Here is a 20,138-nt window from a genome sequence, read left to right on the forward strand (position 1 = left end):
AGGTGTGAAAAGTTGGTCAAGACCTCATTAAAGGACCATAATGATGCAGCCTAGACAAATTTATCACACTCAAAATTTGTCTCACAAATAACTATTGGTATTCTGGAATAATATAAAAATCTTTATATATGGCGAAGAAAAAAGAAACATTTCCTAATGGTTTATTCTTATTTGCGTGTGAAGTAGGAAAGGAGTTGGTGCTGAAAGGTATATTGTAGGTTATGCTGGATAATAGTTTATTAATTTTAATGATCACTCAGGAATATTTTTCTCTTTCTGATAAATGTTTAATTGAGTACTGTATAATAATTTATTGTATACGTGAAGTAGAACAATTAAAAACAGGAAGTGGTTCACGGCATGAGTTTCGAATCCTTAACAATTAAGCGTGATGCTTACAACAAAATATATCTTCAGACCTGTTCGCATTAACATAGTTTTGTATTATGACAAACGCTTGATTCTTTTCAACGTATCTACAAATCAATCTGAGTAAATCACCGACAACCTGTTGATTAGTGGATTCAATAACCACTCACGTATGGGAATCATCTCTCTAAACTAGACGTAACACAGGTATCTACAATCGAATACTTTAAAAAACCCGACGAACTTACTATATGTGAGTATATTTTCACTCAGAGAAGAACTGTATCATTGTAGGAAACACACAATATCACATTATTTTCATATTTGGTTCTGCTGTCAATTTTCACCTCTCCCACCTCACTTGTCGCAATTTACACTGGCGGGTGTAGTCGAGAAGCCAGCGCCAGGAGAACTCCCAAGTGAGAACTCAGCTACGCCGGAAATTCTTGGAATTTCCTAATAGATACGTAAGAGCTTCATTTTCTTGTAATTTGCCATACATAGAATTGATATTATTAACAATATTCCAGAGTAGGATTAGGAAAAATACAAAACAAGAAGCCTTTGCTTGTATAAATTGAAATTTCACTCGATTACTTGTGCCAGTAGCATAAGAGCCAAAACCTATATATATGGATTGTCATAATAGATACTAAATCCTACTATAAGTATTTAATTTTCATGATGTGGTGAAGAAAGAGATTCCAACTATAGAATCGGAACACAGGATATCCGAGGTTCTCGAGCTTATACCAGCCAGGCTCCAGATTTGTTGTCGTCGACTTCAGTGTTTGGCTGGAGGTGGAAGGATGCTCTGTGAATGAATGGATTTCTGACGAGTTGTAGCTTAGACGAAAGGGCTTCCAGGCAGGTATTTGCATTATTTTTTTACTGATTCCGTTAATTCATTTATGATATCATTAGATACTACTTGTTATTTGTTGCACATAAATGGTCATTAGGCATGAGTAGTAACCAAGTGGACCTTTTTGTTGAAACGAGCATATTGGATGGTCTAGCTGTTAGTCCCAAGAACATATTGGATGGTCTAGCTGTTAGTCCCAAGAACATATTGGATGGTCTAGCTGTTAGTCCCAAGAATATATTGGATGGTGTAGCTAAGAGAGTCCCAAGAACATATTAGATGGTCTAGCTAAGAGAGTCCCTAGAACATACTGGATGGGCTAGCTAAGAGAGTCCCAAGAACGTTGGCTGGTCTAGCTAAGTCCTAATTTCAAGTTATGTTATATCCTTCCCGAGTTATACCACCTGATTGTTCCTGCTTTCAGAGTCCTGCCTTCTCATAACTCTGTACTAGGCCAAGTCACCCCTGCTTCTCATGAAGTATGGCCAAATCATACATACGGGTTTTGCACAAAACTCGTTCTATAACTGTTTCATATAACCTTGGGCGTGACGTCGATACATACCAAACGTACATCGTCCTTCCTATCCCGCAACAAAATTAATTAATTAAATACTTTACTTATAGAACAAAACAAAGAAAATTATTGTGCAGGTGCTAATTTACACTGGTATTGATGTTCCGAACCATAATAAAATCTGACCCAAGTAGCAATTGGGTCAACCCATGTGTTGCATTTCCACAATGATCGCCCAAGTTAAAATCGGCGAATGCTTATTTTAGCGTTCAAAATTTTCCCATAGATATGAAGTCCCCATGACGCAGTGGTAAAACACTGACCTAACCTAACCTAACGTTAAAAAACTTTCGATTTTTGTTTTAATAAGTTACCAAGATGTTTTCAACAATATTCTTGGGCGTTCACCGATTTTAACTTGGGCGACCATTGTGGAAACGCAACACATTGGTATTCATACACATTAGGCTTATATCTAGGTCCCCCTCCCAAGCCAAAGTACTGACCCCGCCCAGGATGTAATCCCACAACAAGCTGACTAACTCCTGAGTACCTACTTACTGCTAGGTGAACAGAGGCATTAGATGAAAGGAAATGTGCCCAGCCTTTCTGTCCTGGATTTGAACCATGAATTCCCTATTGTGCATCGAGAACGAGCCCGACAGTACCATCCAGACCTTCTACAGACACACACTACAGATACAGACATGCAGTAAGACCACAGACTCTCAAAGACAGACACAGAAACATGAGTGTAATGCTAATCTTGTAACTATACCAAGATAATGACATACTGGGCACTAGGATATAAGGCTTGTGAATTTTATTTTTAAAATACCTACCTCATATATGATGAATTTTGTTCATGCTGAACTTATGGAAAGTGAGGGGGGGATTACTCTGTTATTGCTACCATTATTGCTGCATTAAATCAGCTCATATTTTATAAATGCTTCTCCTGATGTTTATCTTACCTCCAGTTTTTTTGCAAGGTCTGATATATATATATAACTTTTTAAATTTGCTTAATGATAGCGTAAGACTTTAGATGATTTGATGTTCTTGGGTTTGAGTTGTATGCTTGCAATTTGATATTACCGTATCATTATTGCTCGGTTATCCCCTTTCATGAGGTGGAGAGCATTATGGATATTCAGAGTGACACCTGTGTTTCCATACTCATGAGCATAACAGAAAATAGCATTTTTCCATCACCACTAGCAAATTCCTTGATATACACAGAAACTGTATAACAATAAATATATTGTAGACTATAAAAATCTATCTGTTGCTTTGAGCTGTTACATGTAGCATTATGTCATTGTCATCATCTGTTCATTTCAGAATATTGAAGATGGCATTACCAGCAGAAACCACTTCAACATCAACATTCCCTCTACCTCCCACACAATATATTAACCTTTACACAGATGAAAACTTACGGAGAGGAAGAGCCCCTAAGCCACCACTGCCAATACACAATGAATATACAATGTTTGGTGTCCCTTTTAATGCTGATGATACCATTATTAGACCTCTGGAGTCTCAGGTTAGTTATAGCCGTTATATTTTGAAATTGATAGATTACGTACATTCTTTAGTTCTTGACTCACTAACTTTTTGCTCAGAAAAGATATTAATACGGTGATATGTTTCATTTGCAGGCCATTCGTCGACTCTACCCACAAAACTTTGACCATCGTAGGGAACTAAAGAAGCTTAACCATTCCATATTAGTTAATTTTCTGGACCTTCTAGACATCCTTATAAAATGCCCGGACTCTACAAAACGCACAGATAAGATTGAGGATATCAATATTCTTTTCATAAATATACATCACCTAATAAATGAATTCCGACCGCATCAGGCACGAGAAACTGTTCGTGTGATGCTCGAAATGCAGAAACGACAAAGACATCAGGTATGTCATCACATGTTTTAATGAATGTAGACAGCACTTACATAAATAATGAAATTTGTTACATATCCACTTATAAAATGTACTTTTGCCCACTACCACTTACTGTTTGTTTATTTGTAGGCTTTTTTTTTCTCGATATCATCTCATTTAATGTGCATTAGGTGACCATAAAAAAATCCCTCAGACAGCCCTATCCAAATACACTTCTGGCCTGTATTACTCTCTTAATGGCATCATGCCTGGCCTGGTTGAGGACCGGGCCGTGGGGACACTAAAGCCCCGAAATCATCTAAAGATAACCTAAAGATAAGATGCAATCATTACTGTATACATTTCTCCAGTTTCCCAGTCACTTACATTCCTATTATCAGTCATTCTGTCTATGCAGGACTGTATGTGCAATTGCCAAAATGTTATCTTTTCCCATTCTATTATACAGTACTGTCTATGCTTTATTGTTGAGAGAGAGGACAAAAGAGGAACTCGATACAAAGTGAGAAAGACTCATCGTATTAATGAACAAAATAATGTTGAAAGTACACCATGATAAAGCCAGATTGTTGATAAAAGGAAATTTTATATTTCAAATTTATTGATTTGGAGGCCTATGAAGCACAGATTGAGGACATATGTATTGTCCAATTTGTTGACAAATTTTGTAACCTACAATATGCTTCAAACCTTGCTCCTAAATGACTACTGAAGTATTAAAAATTTTAAATATTAAAAGCATAAATATTATTAGAAATATTAGATATTATTATATTAAATATTTATAATATAAATATTTAATATTTTATAAATATTATATATAATATTTTATAAATATTATAAATAGTATTTAATATTATTTCGTCTGGTGACAACGCAGTCTGTGTCAATAATTAAATTGACGGATGTCCACTGGTAATGTATGTTGTCATGCTCACGGGTAATGCTTGGCCTTACCTTTGTTGTGGGGGGTGGGGGTGTTTTGGACTTTATATGCATATACCCCTGTAGGGAATTCTATTGCAAACAAATTGATGCCAAAATGAACGACGTATCACGAGAATTGAGGTGAGAAACTGAAAAGAATATTCACATTTTATTGCTGTTGCAAGATCACGGGTAACTCTCGCTCGATTTTTGGGTTTGGTGTGGGTGGCACGCCTGGGTTTTGGACCTTGCCAGGTGTGTATGAACGACATACAACAAAAATTGAGGTGAGAAAACTGAAAAGAATATACACGTTTCAGTGTGGCCGCTCACTCACGTAAAACTCTCGGCGCACCTTGGGGTAGGCTGGGGCGTGCATACTGAGAATGCGAAAGTGTTAAACAAATATTAAAGAGTAAATGACACATTTCTTATAAGAAATCAACATTTTAGTCTGATTATTTTATATAATAGTTTGATTGTTGACATCTGGCACAAATTTCGCAAGTATTTCCAAGGTGACTTCTCTGCTACTCCCATAATTCCAGCACATTTTTTAATTGTCAAGGTTACATCTACACCAATCAACTGCAGTTAGACCCTTTTTGCTCTTAAATACATCTTATTCCATTTTGATTGAATTTTTTTCTTTACTAATTAAATCATTTTAAAATAATGTATCTTTCTCATCAGATTAACATAACTTTAAATGTACTATTAGTGATTACTTATTTACTGTATTTTATTTAATTTTATACAGGTTGCAGAACGATTAGAACGACAAGAAGATGAAGTGAGTAGACTTGTAAGAGAAGCTTTGGCATCCTTGCCCGACAACTTAGACCTTGACTCAAAACTACTTGTGCCTTCCCTCGAGGAGCTTCAGTTAAGGCCAAAGAATGATACCACCAGTGCATCTGAAGATAAGTGCTCAAGCTTGGACAGACTCATGTGCAATATTGTGGATGCATTGTAGAGAAATATTAAAGAGTTTATACATATAAATTATTCTATAATATATAAGTTATTATGAGATAGAAGAAAGTGCTACAGATTTAATAACAACAAAGTGAGTTTTAAGTTAATACTTTGCTGTTCAGTAATTATCTGTGTCATGAGAATGTTTTTTTGTGTTTTGTTTTTTAGTAAGAAAATGGGAATTTGTTCATACAGGTGTTTTGTAACTTTTATATGTCTGTATCTCATGTTTATTGTAGAACTACTGTATGGATATGAAGAATGTTGAAGTACTGTATATTTCAAAAAAATTATTTTGTGTATATGTCTTTCCTTATTTTTATTATGTGATTAACTGTCATTAGAAAAATACTTCATTAGAACAATATATATTATTATTATTATTTTCATTTTTCTTAAATGTTGAATTCCATTTATAAAATACACATGAACTTTATTAGAAGATTGAATTGAAGTTTTGTCTTTCTGTTCCCAGTGTTAGATGCTGTTGCAAATCCATAAATTTCCCCAAATTAACAAAATCTGTATTAGTAGGAATGCTTTACTGGTACATTTGTTTTTAATGTTATGAAGCTAGTTTGGTTGAATTAATGGATTTGATATGAAAAATTTTGTATTTATTTTATATTCATAATAATTTCTCTAATTTGGGAGTTCAATTTATGTATCCTGTGACTGACTTGATTATATAAACATGATTATTCCAACAACATGTATGACTTGGGGCTGGGCAAATACTAAAACACAACTAAAAGATATTTGTATGGCATAGTTTATTTCAATAATCAAATTATGCTGTCAGGTATTTTCTGAGATTCCCAGTCAGTAGTTTTCCTGAGCTTAAACACCGGCTGGGCAGATTAGCTAATGGCAGGTACTTGTGAGGATCCCATTGACTAATGGGAACAAGTGCCTTTACAATTTTTCTTTGCCCCCTCTGCAAGACAGGGATTGCATGGAGATAAAAAATCAATCCTAAACTATACCGAGACATATAGGCATTCATTTCAATGAAAGGAGGTCAAAACACCCAAATTCCCTCTGAGCAATATTTAAAAAAATAAAGTGCCATACTTCCAACAGAAAAATAAATAAGTTTTCTCAGTGGCACCCAATCCATCACCAGGAGGCACCAAGTCATTGCCTGTCAACTATATGCCTGGCTCCTGGCAAAGTAATATAGTGAGGTATCCACAGATGCTTAGTGCTGTCAACGTTAGAGCAAGTCACCAGACATCATTGCCAAAAAAACCATGTAATGCTTGTAAGAAATGCATCAAACATACTCCAGAAGTATATTTAAATGTGAAAAGTATCAAATATGACCTAAGGATTATTTTTTCATAAAATTTAAGGAATTTAATTGGATGAACAAAATTGTGGGTGTCAACATTTTTTATTTCATATCTCTGTGGATATCAGTATTACAATAAACCTAATACTGTATGATTATTTGTTAGTCCTCTAAGGTCAATAACCTAAGTGCCCAAAAACCAGCAACTATCTTATCTTCTACAAGGGATTCAGTTCCTCACGTCAGGAATCAAGTCGGGAATCTCAGGTTAAGCACTGGTGCATATCGTCATTTGGTTTGGGCAGAGCCTCTCTGGGTGGTGTTTGCTTGGGTTCTTGGGGCCACTTCTCATGTCCAGTGGGATTATACTTTCAGTGATGGTTCAGCAACAACCTCACTTCTAGCAGGTCAGTGTTCAATCCTTGACCATCCAAGTGATTGGACACCATTACCTTCCTCCATCCTATACCATATCCTCATATCCCTTCCAAATGTTGTATAGTCATAATGGCTTAACACTTTCTCCTGATAATTACCTTATCTTAGAGGTCAACTACTGAATTGCTGACATCCCATCCCATGATTGGCGACTTTTGCTTTGTTTTTGGGTGTGTCTTTATATGGAGGGCCATGGGCTTCTGGGGGTCTTGCATTTAACACGGGATTCTGCTCATCATTTCCATGTATTTCACATTCTACAGTGGTGGCAATCTTTTTTTTTTTTTATTAGAATTTATTTTCTTCCTTAGCCAACTTTTTCCCATTCCAGTTTGTTTATTCCCTGGCATTCGAGCGTATTCTATTGGCCCTCAGAACCTGGGTTTGTGTTTCCTGAAGCCATACTTACCTATGTTCAGTGTTCCCTGTGGACTATGATGGGTTCAGCAGCCAAGGCTCTTCATCCACATTCTAGGTTGCCCGGCATTGTGGCCTGTTTGTCTTAGTTCATCTACTGGACAGGAACAGCCACTGTTGACCTGCTGCTTATCCTAGAGGCCATGTTGTAGGAGAATACAAAACATTTGTGATTTTCTTTGCCAACATGACTTCCACTTGCAGTGTCTGGTGCTCCATTTGTGTGTTTCTCGGCCCTCACTTGGCTAGGTGTTACTTGTCCTTAGGCTCTTGTTCCTGCTTTGCACAGGTCCTGGGTTTAGGATTTCATCTACCTGGGTAAGTCCCATCCTGAATTTATGTGGTCTCTTTGTTTTATATATTTTTTGGGTATGTTGGCAGATTTTCCCATGTAAGATGCCAATGAGAGGAAACTCAGGGAGATACTAATGAGAAAGCACTAAAATTAAATGTCAAAAGTAATTTAAAAAATTAAATGTCAAAATGACCTTTCGGGGTTCAGCCTTGGTAGCTTTCCATACCCATCCTGTTTCCCTACTTTCTTAACACTATGCCTGGGCTAGGATGTGAGGATAAATGCATCACTTTGTCTGGCTTGGATGCCACATGGTGGTGGATGGGGTGTAGTCAATGGGTTCATTTCCCTAATAGTTTTTAAGTGTTCTGCTTTTGTAGTTTGGTACATTTTCAAATAATTTCTCAGAATGAGTGTGAGTGTTCTATGGCCTCGTTTTATTGTAATTTGCCTCAATACAGTACAGTGTTGATCATTTATTCCTATGTGCTCCATGTCTCCTGGAGGTGGCATGGGTAAAATGCAAAGGCCTTTGCTTCTGGTAGGCAATGAGTCTCACGGGGAAGCAACTGAGGCTGGGCCCAGAAAGGGTTGTTTGACACTTGACATTTTTTTTTTATAGAAGACAGTCTTGACACGATGTAAGATTAAGTAAAATGAATGTTAATATAATGCAGATAATGGTTTTAAATGTGATTTGTTTAGTTTATTCATGTTTAGTTTTTATGGAAATAACTATTTTTGTTTCAAAATTATTCATTTAAAAATATAATAATGCTGAACTAAATTTTAGGAATGAAATATATTGGCCGGTGAGCCATAATGTTTGAAATTTGTGTGTTGTGGTAGTTCCTAATTGTCATACATCGATCCAACATGTCAAAACTACACACACACATCCAGTCTGCCAACAAATGTATTATCTTTTTCCTACCTTTTATTATTTAGTTTTATTAGTTTATCAGCCCAAGTCACCCAATGTTCCAGCCATTATTTAGTTATATTAGTTTATCTATCAGCCCAAGTTACCCAATGTTCCAGCCATTATTTAGTTATATTAGTTTATCTATCAGCCCAAGTCACCCAAAGTTCCAGCCATTATTTAGTTATATTAGTTTATCTATCAGCCCAAGTCACCCAGTGTTCCAGCCAGCCTATCCCCTTGTCCCCCCCCCCCCTTCACTTACCTGGTCACAGCATGTTACAAAACCTCTGATGGCCTATCCTCTGCTTCACACTTTAACTGAGTGACATTGGTTATTCCTGGAAATAGAAGTTCTGCCAGGAGCCATTGCTTTGTGGTTTCCTTTTGTTTATCCATGACTGTTTTATGTCACCCACAGTGTGTCTGTGTTCTATCTCTGTATTTTTACATTCATGGTCGAGTTGTTCTAGCTTCCCTGTCAATTTTCATACCTTATTCCAGTTTTGAAGTTGCAGCTGACTTTCTGCCTGTTATATTCACCATTCTCATGCCATGGTGAACTGCTGTTGGCCTCTGCTCCTGTGGTGGTGGCTGCTAGCCTCTCCATATGTAGTGATGACTTTGCTCACTAATTTTCTTAGTGGCTTCTATATGTTTTGGATTGTGGGCAGCCCAGTGGGCTGTGGCTTCCTTATTTGTCCAAGTGTGGCATTCTTAGGTGCTCTCTGTGGGACTTTCTCTTCGCTTTGTGCTCTAGCCTGAGCTCAGCAATTCTCTCTGGGTACCAAAATTTACCCAACATTTGGTCTCTATGGGGCTACAACTCATGCACTGGCAGGTTTCACTGACAATTGCTAGCAATTGCTAGGCTGTTCCTTTAAGGTTTTTGACAGCAGCCTTAGAATCCTGCTTTTGTTTTGTCATTTCCTGGTTTTTATAGAGTACCTTTCTCCCTCTCCGCAGCCTTGTTTCAGTTGTGCCTAAAAGCTTGTTTGTGTAACCGTCTTGTCTGTTGCTGGTGCCTCCACCCCTTCCCGTGTGTACAGTTCAAGGTTGCAGGTTTGTAACTCTGTTCCACCCAAGGAAGATTCCTGTGGTCTCTCCTAATTTTTTTTTTTTTTTTTTTTTTTTTTTTTTTTTTTTTTTTTTTTTTTTTTTTTTGTTAGCAGGGCCTGCTTCAGGTCTAGTCATTAGGGCAATGTTCAGTTCTTTTCGTACTGAGCTGGAGAGACTGATCTGCATCTGGGCCTCGGTCCCATATTGGTAGTTACCAGGTGTGGTTTTTGGTCCTTGGGGTTCGGTATCCAGCTTCTCGAGGCTTCCCAGTTGCCCAGGTCTTCTTCCCATTGTTTGCTGCCATCACTTTGGGGATTTTGGTTTTTGTCCAGCTGGTGGTCCTCACTGCCTTCCTGGGGTCTTCTTGTTGCTTTGGCTACTTTCCTTGGGAGTTTCCTCCATGGCTCATTTTTGAATTCCAAGTTTGTTTTAAATTGTCTACCTGGTTGATGGTCTTTGGCTTTGCCTAGGATGTCCCTCGGCCTCATCGCTCTGCTAGTGCCCCTCTATCCTGGGTCCTTATCATTTGCATTATCCCATGGGTAGGTCTGCCCATATTTTCTGTTTACTGTGTTCTTTTTCAGTTATGCCAGCCTCTCTTAAGGAGCTGTTGTGAGTTAGCTCAGGAAGTTACTGAGGTGGCCCACAGAAATTTCCTTCTTTCCCATAGGGTAGTGGTGTTTCATTCAGCCGGCTTGTGAATGATGGAGCAGGCTGACTGGAACCTTAAGTGACCAGAAATCTCACCTGGTGGCAGTCAGATGTGTGACAGTTATTGTGTTTGCCCTGTGGCAACAGTCATTTGGTTCGCTACTTCTAGGTACCTAAATTTCTTGAAGTATTTGCTTATTTTGTTTTCTAATGGAATTTTTGTCAATTTTGGGTTGATCTCTGATCCCCAAAGCTCCTCTTACCTCTTAGAGAGCCAAAGTCTGATCCTGGCTCTGGTTAGGTCACAGCCTGGATCTCCATAAGGCATCCTCGATCAGTGTTTAGGGAAAGCTTAGGAAAGTTCGTTATATTTAACACTATTTATATTATTGATTTTGGTGAACTGGAAAATGTATGTAATTGTAAATTTTTTTATAGTATTGCAAATGTGTGTTACTAGCCAATTTCATTTTATATGCAATTTGAATATTAAGAAGAGTGAATTGCAGCTTGGCTTTATTTTTTGTTCATTCCACCACCTTTCTTCCCATTTGCTAGGATTTATAGAATTTCTGAAGAGAATTAAGTCTGGCTTTAATTTAGTTCTTCAAAAGTTATCATCGTGTTTTTATACATATGGAGAATAACACTGCATTCTTTTTTGACCACAGGATTACACCTAGTTCTTATAGGTTGTGAATATATATAACACTCCCCCTTGAGTTTTTCACACTTTTTATAAGCCTCTTGCAATAATATGATGTTCAGTTGTTAATAAATTTTTCCTGTCTTCATAAAAGATACGTGCATAAATTAGGATAAAAGTTACATATAAAAATATAATTTCATCAACTTACTTTCACTGGTTTTGAATCTTGCCACTTCTGCTGTACATGCCTTCAAATTGCTGTAATCAGAATTATCCAGTTCTGCTATCTCAAATTTCATGTTTCATATAAGCACAGTACAGTACAGTACAGTACAGTATTTGCACATTGATTGCATCGTATGTAGGCCAGGTGCTGGAACCATTCAAGATATTTTGCACTATATTTTCTCTAGAATGTGATTAATAATTTTACATCCATGTCCACAATTAATGCTGGATGTACAGGGGCAAACAGTGATGGAACTGTGCCCATGAATTGAACCCAGTGGTTCTCCTTTGTGAGGTAAGCAGGTGAGGGGTGTTTAATTCATTACTCCATATCTTTTTTTAGTTAGCCAAAATGATAAAAACCATTAATATTGGACATCTCTCGGGTTATTGTTCATATTAATTTTACCAATTAAGCCTGGTTAGCCTATGTCTTCCATGGGTTGTGGTTCAACACATCTGTAAAGTTACAAAGTACTGTACTTATTTATTTCATAATTTTGTTAACTTTTCTTAATCTTCATATGAGTTATCTTGCCTCCTTCCAGTGCCCTACATTAAATTTGAGACTTAAATTTCAGAATAAAAGTGTGCTTTCTTCATTGCATTAATAGTGTCCAGGTTATGTTGGATCTGTTTTATTTTCATAACTCTTTACTTGCACTTATACGTTATATTGTACATACAAAATATAGATTTCATATACTTTTTTGGTCTATTATCTTTAATATCTTTAAGCATCAAGGTGTGCTCAATAACTACCCATTCTACTGCAGAGTTAAAATCTTACCCGCATAAAAAGAAAAGCATCGAAGGCCTAATTGTACTGATAAAATGTTGACTAAGAGCTCCATAATATTGTCAGGTTGTAACATATGTCAGTTTCTTCTTGAGCACAGTAAAATCAAATTACTGATTTAATAAATTTACTGAACCAAATACCCTGTACTACTATGAAACTCGGCACTTATTTTCATGTTTTACTTTAAATATAGGATATGCTCTGTCCAGTAAAGTCAGTGAAGAAATTTCATTTCATACAAAGATATCAACTAATGTTGACCAGACCACACACTAGAAGGTGAAGGGACGACGACGTTTCGGTCCGTCCTGGACCATTCTCAAGTCGACTTGAGAATGGGTCCAGGACGGACCGAAACGTCGTCGTCCCTTCCCCTTCTAGTGTGTGCTCTGGTCAACATACTTTAGCCACGTTATTGTGACTCATCGCCTGCATATCATCTAATGTAAGTACAGTAGATGAATCAATAATGTGCAAGGCAATATTATTTGTACGTTTATTTTTTCGTAGGTTTTAATATTAATTTAAAATTATGGTAGTATATGAGATACCATTTTTTTTAATATACTTTGAAGTATATAAGGAACATTTTGTATAATCCTTTTCTAATTATGCAACTGCAATGATTATTGTTTAGTCTTCGACTTTTGTGCCTTAATTTCAGACTATTCCTATGAGTAGGCCATGGACCTTTAGGGTGGTCAGATTTATTTTGATCTCATTTGAGTCCATGTTAAAACTCTGTGGTGGTTGTTCTGTTTATGTAAAAAAAAAAATCATAATGTATCCCAACAAGTGCAAAGATTTCAATAAAATATCAACTAATGATGTTACTTGCAGTAGTACTTTGAAGGAACTGCTCCAGAATGTCGTACTAATTTTGAGGTACTAATTAATTAGACAAGTATTTATGACTTGACTAGGTCTATTACTATGTTTGTGATGGTGTGCTCCACCGGTGATATGCTACAAGTTTCTCATGCAACTGTTGGTGTCCACTGTTCATACACACAAGTGTACTTTTTCCAATGTAGCTCAAACATATACTGGTGCTGTATGTTTATTTTTGGAGCTCTATATTGCTGCTACAGTTGTAGGAGTGATTCATCTTTCTAGGTGTGCTGCCATTGGAGCATGTGTCATAACCTTGATGCATTACAAATCAACAAAACAAGGAAATCAAAATTTGATATTTTTATTTTATTTAAAGGTATAGAACTATAAATGGAAATCATCAATGACAAAAATAAACTGAATTAAGTAACAGCAAAACTTAAAGGCATAAAGCTTGTTTTAACACACGTGTAGAAACCAAAATTGTTTCCTGATATAGGAGAGACACATTGTTGCTGTCCAAAACAATCTTCACAAAATGAACAAACTCATTTGACTTTTACTCATGCTTCTTTACAACATTTTCTATCTGAATTTGTTTAAAGCAGTGCATCTTTTTCTATTTTAACATTTTCACCAACAGAAGATCAACCACTACTGCTGTTGACGTTAGAATTAGAAGTCTTGTACGAGCTCTCAGATTCTTCAAATGGATCACATTCTGGTAATATGGGTTGGATGTACAGCACTTGTGGTTCATATATAACTGAAATTAAATCTTTTAATGGTGATTGATTTATAATACCTGTAGTTAATGTTGGTGGTTGACAGTGATGCACAAGCTTTAATAATTTTGAAGCTTTATCTCTTGTTTTGCTGTTATTAAGCACTTGTTTATTGAGTAAAGAAAAAAAACATTTGCTCTCAAACCCATTTTTCATTTTACCTTTCAGTTATCCAATATAATACTGTATTGAAGTCATTGTGTTATTTTGCTCAATACTTAATTGTGACCAATATTTGTGTACAAGACGGTTGTAAGAAAAAAATATACATTAGGACCATAATGTACCACCAGTATTACATGACTAAATGTAACAAAGTTTGTTCAAAAGGTTCACTGTATTAAAAAAAATATTTATATTCTAAAACTCATTTAATCATTACCAATAAAAAAGAATCCACCCCAGGTTAATTATGCCAGTATCATAGTTGATTAATGTTGATAACATGATCAGCAAATTCTCTGAATAGCCTATGCAAGATCATAAGAATAAAGGAAAGTGCAACAGGCTTATTGACTTAAACGAGGCACCTTGTATTTCTATCCACCAACTTCATTCATACAAATGTCTAACCTATGCCTGAAGAATCAAATAAACCTACATTTATTGTGTTACCTGATAATTTGTTCCATAAATTAGCTACCATAGCAATGCAACTTCGATTCAGTGAACTATTTGGGACCAACCCCGATTCGTTGAAGTGAGGGATTCGTTGCAACAGGTGATGCCTTCAGGAGGCATTTATTAATGCATTTTTTAGTAATATATAACAAGAATAAATAATTGTTATATACTACTATTCAAACTGTACAGCAATGAATCTTTATACACCTTAGAAAAAGCATACTGTATACAGTATTTTCATTGAATCCTCTTGTTACCATTTGTAATTATAAACACCACCTTTGTGACTAGGTCACGAAGGGTGCTACAATCTAAACAAATATTGCCATCCCCGCCACTCTCGATACCCACCTAGGTGAGGGATGGATAGCGGGAATGAGGTGAAGATAGAAGCAGTGAAGGGAATATATTAAATGTAAGAGGCAATGAGAGGGATAGGGAGGCAGTGAGGTCGGGATAAAGGCAGGGAGGATTGTATGACATGGGTGTCAGTAGTGGGTAAGTAAGTAGTGTATGTGGGTGAGTGTCTGGAGTGGATAGTGTCATGTGCATGCCTGCATATTGGTGTCAGTGTGTGTGGGCGTATTACTGTAGGGATTAACGAGCCTTACAGGTCCACAGTGAGCCAAGAGATGAACAGGACTAGCACACGTTAACCCTAGCTGGGGGACGGGTCGAGGGGGGTTGTTAGTTTTGGGAAGGGCCAAGGTCGGAGGTGGCGCAGGAGGTTGCTTAATCACACATTTTTTTATTTCGACCTGGAGGCCAAAAATTGCCCTCCAGGGCTAGTTACTAATTGTAAATAACAGAAAATAATATTTGTAAAGTATCTGATTATGTATTCACTTAAATATTTACAAGAAAATACAATGGGTTTTGACACAATTTAAGACGTATGATGTTACGTCATACTATGGCTAGTAGGGGTGAGCTGGAGAAGGAAAGATGAGCGGGCATGAACAGGAAGAAGACGGGTGATCATGTCTGACTGACCAGTGTTCTCTGTCTAGCCTGGCAGTCTGTGGCAGACTCTGTCCAGCCTGTATATTACAATCTGACAGATTGTCTAGCCTGTATATTACAATCTGACAGATTGTCTAGCCTGATTACATGTCAGGCCTGACAGCATGTCTAGTCTGAGAGCCGGTCAAGCCTTGTATTATGTTTAGCCTGACAGTTTATCCAATCTGTTTAACCTGACATTCTGTCTAGCCTGGCAATCTGTCTAGCCTGGCAATCTGTCTAGCCTGACATTCTGTCTAGACCCAGTTTATATAGCCTGACCATCTATCTAGACTATTTTGTCTAGTACACCCAGTTGGTCTAGCCTGACAATATCTAGCCTTGCAGTATGTCTAGCCTGATAGTATGTCAATCCTAGCAGTATATCAAGCCTGGCAGTATGTCTTGCTTGACAGCCTGTCTAGCCTGACTATCTGTCTAGACTTCCAGCCATGTCAAGCATGACAGCATGTCTAGCCTGACAGTCTTATATTGGCTATGCTCTGGGCTGATTTCACAAAGGGATTATTTATTTTTTAACCTATGATATGATGGGACAACTTTTCCACCAGTCAGTGTATTCTGCCCCCCTATCCAAAGCAAATCCGCACATCCCCCGCTACAGCGAACTAGAGTTCGTCAAATCGGGTGAGTAAATCCGGCCTAAAAGTAAATTTCATACGAAAAACATGGTCAGAATGCATGCCTTTACATAAGGTCTGGATGCATCAGGGAAAAACTAGCATTCAATATAACGAAACACCTATGTTGTAAAGCCCCGGTGGTTTCCTGATCTCGACCCAGTAATGACTTCCTATTATTGGGTTAAATCAGATGCACGAGCTCTGGTTGGCCTACTGGGGGCCAGGGGCCAGATTCACGAAGCAGTTACGCAAGCACTTACGAACCGTTGGCCAGGCTCATTCCTCGATGAGAGGGATGCCGCAAACACAAACATTTTCGATTCAACACTTTTTGCCATATACATCAAGGATACAGATGAGAATATTACAAACCACATCATCAAATTTGCTGATGACACTAAGATCTATGGTAAAGTAGGCAGTGACAATGATACCGAGGCCTTACAAAAAGAGACCTCCTATATCAAGATTTTCTTCTTCTCCACTGGTTATGCATTGCAGAGTGCAAAGGTTTGCTTTGCAATATGTAAAAAATAGCATGTATATGTCAAGGGTACAAAACAGACATATTTAATGTGTTGAAGCCATAAGAGGATTTATGAATAAATGGAAAAGGCAACAAATAATAACAGCAGAAAGTTAACTCACATTATGTGTTTCCTCATTGCAAAAACGCTTATCTCAGGCGGGATGCACAGCCGATGTCTGTTTTCGTTTCAGGAGACTTACAAATGTAATTTTTAACAAAACGAATTTGTCTTGGATTTTGGCCGATGGTTTAGTCAGAAACTTGGACTCTTATTACTTGAATCTTAATTAGGCAATAAACTATCATATTAATTATTCAGCACTGATCACATAAAATTATATACGAGAGTTCTATACAATAATTTCCTTCAGGGTTTTGTATATGATTGACGCGAGACCCATGACGACCGTACGTGCTGTCATACAACAGCCTAACCTTCCCCCAAGCCTCTTGCTGTGGAGTAATCACACTGCTACTACGAGAAATATCAGCAGCCTCTTTATTCATTATGAGTGTATTTTACATGTACGTGTCCCTGGAAAAATATCCTTAACGTAATGTCTGATTGGCATTATATTACCATGAATGCACACTATATCTAGGAAAAATCGCCAGGAAGATTTCCTGTGTGAGGTGTTATCACGTCGGATTTCCTCCATTCAAAACCAACACCACCACACACTACTCTCTTTTCCAGCCCACACGAAATAAATAAATAGCTTAGCACCATACAGTGTATGGAAGTTCTTGATTCAAATTTTCAGGCCAAATTTTTCGCTGAAAATGCCCTAGGCCCGGATCGAAATGGCCGAAATCTTTGACCATTTTATTATTCAGTCTATCTCCCTACCCAATCAGTTTCTATGGACAGATGGATGATTGGGTGAAGGTGGACGATTAACATTTTGGCCAGAGAGAGAGAGATGGAATTTCTCTTGATCAGTATTGCTGTATCTCCAATCTGAAGGACAACACAAGCAGCAGCACAACCTTCTACCTAACTACCTATTGAGCCAACATCACTCACAATAAGGAAGAAGTCCAGAGACACCCATCAGGAATTAGTACCGACAATACGTCCAATTGAATCTTTAGGCCTTTTCTTGGGTGCCATTTTAGCATGAAGGTGTTAGGTCATTCACGTCTTAGTCTGATATTATGTCATTATTATAACATAATTATGTTATTGTTCGCGATATTTAACTGAATTTACCTGAGAACAGGAAGCCGGCGGCTTGTCAAAGGTCCCCCCTTTGGGACCCCCCCTCTCTCTCTCTGGCCAAAATGTTAATCATGCCCCCTTCACCCAATCATCCATCTGTCCAGAGAGACTGATTGGGTCGGGAGATAGGCTCTTCACGTTCCTCCCTGGATCTCAGCTGACTGACTTGTAAAACCTCACTTGCCGCGTCTGTTTGTTGTGTATTAATATTACTAATATCACAGTGGGTTTAGATCAACAACGAATTGTTATGCTGAATAGCACGAGGGTGAGTTTTTTAGTTAGTTTAGTTAATTTATTATGCACCCCATACTCATCCTGTGGGTAATTATCAAAAGAAGGCACCTAACGTGTATGAATACACGTTAGGCTTTATCGAGGGTCCTCTCAAAGGCTGAATTTCTGACTCCGCCCAGGATGCAACCCCACAACAAGCTAACTCGGAATACCTACTGTCTGCAAGGTGAACAGAGGTATTAGGTGAAAGGAATTAAATATACCCAGCTATTATTGTCCTGCCCGGGATTCGAACACAGAATTCCTGATTGTGTGGTAAGAACGAACCCGACTGTACCACCGGGACCTTTAGAGTTATGTGTGGAGAGCTAGTATCACAATTGATATGTTTATCTTGCACCGCCCTCCATCTAGTACACGAGATTGAGGACAGGCTGGTTTTCCGCGTGAAATATCCTCCTTCCTCCTCCATACTTCCTCCCTCAATTTTAATCCCTTTTTTTTTTTCTCTCTCTCTCTCTCTCTCTCTCTCTCTCTCTCTCTCTCTCTCTCTCTCTCTCTCTCTCTCTCTCTCTCTCTCTCTCTCTCTCTCTCTCTCTCTCTCTTTCTTTCTTTCTTCCTTTCTTTCTTTCTTTCTTTCTCTCTTTCTTTCTCTCTCTTTCTTTCTTTCTTTCTCTCTCTCTTTTTCTCTCCCCATTGATCTCTTCAACATCTTTAATTTATTTACAAGAAGTTACAAATGTATTTGTAACATTTTGGTGTATGCACGATTCATCTATTTTATAATAGTGATAGCTACAAATGACTGGAGATATAGGTAAGTAGTTTGCATTGCTGTAAATATCATATTTACTCATCTCACGAGATTCTGAATGTGATTCTTCATAAGTTACTGCAGTATTAAAGTTCTCAATTCTGTCTCCCTTTGTTCCCCAGGGTCCCACTTTATCAGGGAACGCCTAAAATTCCAGTTGGACAGCAGATAGGTGTCTCTGATATCCTTTCTTAACGTGGGTGATGGAGGTTCAGTAGGTAGGGCGTGGGCTGTTTGTGTAGCCTACGGTAGGGCTCCGATGGTCCATGTGATTAAAATGTTATTATTCGTGATACTTAATTGAATTTACCTGAGAACAGCAAGCCGGTGGCTTGTCAAACGTCCTCCTATTTGTCCTGATGATTTTATCGCGCTGGATTTTATAATTCAGCAGTGTTTTGGCATTTACGGTTTCTGCGGGTAGGCAGTTCCAAGGGGTTATAACCCTATGATTGAAAAAGAATCTCCTGTTTTCTGTTCTACATTGCGGCTTGTTGAGCTTGAAACCGTTGCTCCTTGCTTGTGTTACATCTGACCTCGTGAAGAAGTAGCAGTTAGCAATTTGTGGGACTAGGATGTGTACTTAATCTAACACCTTCATGCCAAAATGGCACCCAATAGCAGGCCTAAAGTTCCAGTTGGACATGTTGTTGGTACTAATTCCAGATAGGTGTCTCTGGAATTCTTCCTTACTGTGGGTGGTGGTGGCTTAGTAGGTAGAGACGTGGGCTGCAGCTTGTGAGGTCTGCGGTTGTTCTTCAGATTGGAGATCCAGCAGTACTGATCAGGAGAAGTTCCACGTGTCGGCATTACTAACCAAGAGAAGTCCATATGGTAAACAACTGACAAAGGTAACAATGCTACAGGTGTTCACTGCTTGACTATATAGCTCTATCTGCCTTGGTAAAATTTTTGTTTCTCACACCCATCAAGATTACAGGCTCAGGGCTCAAGGCCATTAAGATAAGGTACTGCTAAGTCGTATCTCTGTTGGATTCTGTGTCATTCACGTGCATCTTATTATTTACCTCAAAATATGCAAGGAAAATTATTAGTCATATGTTAGATATAACCTCACACTAATAATAATCATGGGTGGCATGATGTCGGGACTCTGAAGTTG

The 20,138-nt window shown here is 37.8% G+C and overlaps 1 protein-coding gene across 3 annotated transcripts; it reads left to right on the plus strand.

Annotated features, from left to right (window-relative positions):
• The first annotated feature begins 739 nt into the window (after window positions 1-739).
• LOC123745059 (mediator complex subunit 7) lies at window positions 740-14,087 on the plus strand. 3 transcript variants are annotated; one of them, XM_069306221.1, is made up of 4 exons: window positions 740-836; window positions 3,096-3,300; window positions 3,416-3,673; window positions 5,352-14,087. In XM_069306221.1, the coding sequence occupies exons 2-4, from the start codon at window positions 3,106-3,108 to the stop codon at window positions 5,565-5,567; spliced, it is 669 nt and encodes a 222-aa protein (XP_069162322.1). In that variant the 5' UTR covers window positions 740-836; window positions 3,096-3,105; the 3' UTR covers window positions 5,568-14,087. The 3 variants fall into 3 exon arrangements, with proteins under 3 accessions (XP_069162322.1, XP_045581311.1, XP_045581312.1); XM_045725355.2 differs by lacking the exon at window positions 740-836 and adding an exon at window positions 1,084-1,236; XM_045725356.2 differs by lacking the exon at window positions 740-836 and adding an exon at window positions 1,085-1,240.
• Window positions 14,088-20,138: the final 6,051 nt, after the last annotated feature.

Source organism: Procambarus clarkii, chromosome 57, assembly GCF_040958095.1.
Source record: "Procambarus clarkii isolate CNS0578487 chromosome 57, FALCON_Pclarkii_2.0, whole genome shotgun sequence".
NCBI lineage: Eukaryota > Metazoa > Arthropoda > Malacostraca > Decapoda > Cambaridae > Procambarus > Procambarus clarkii.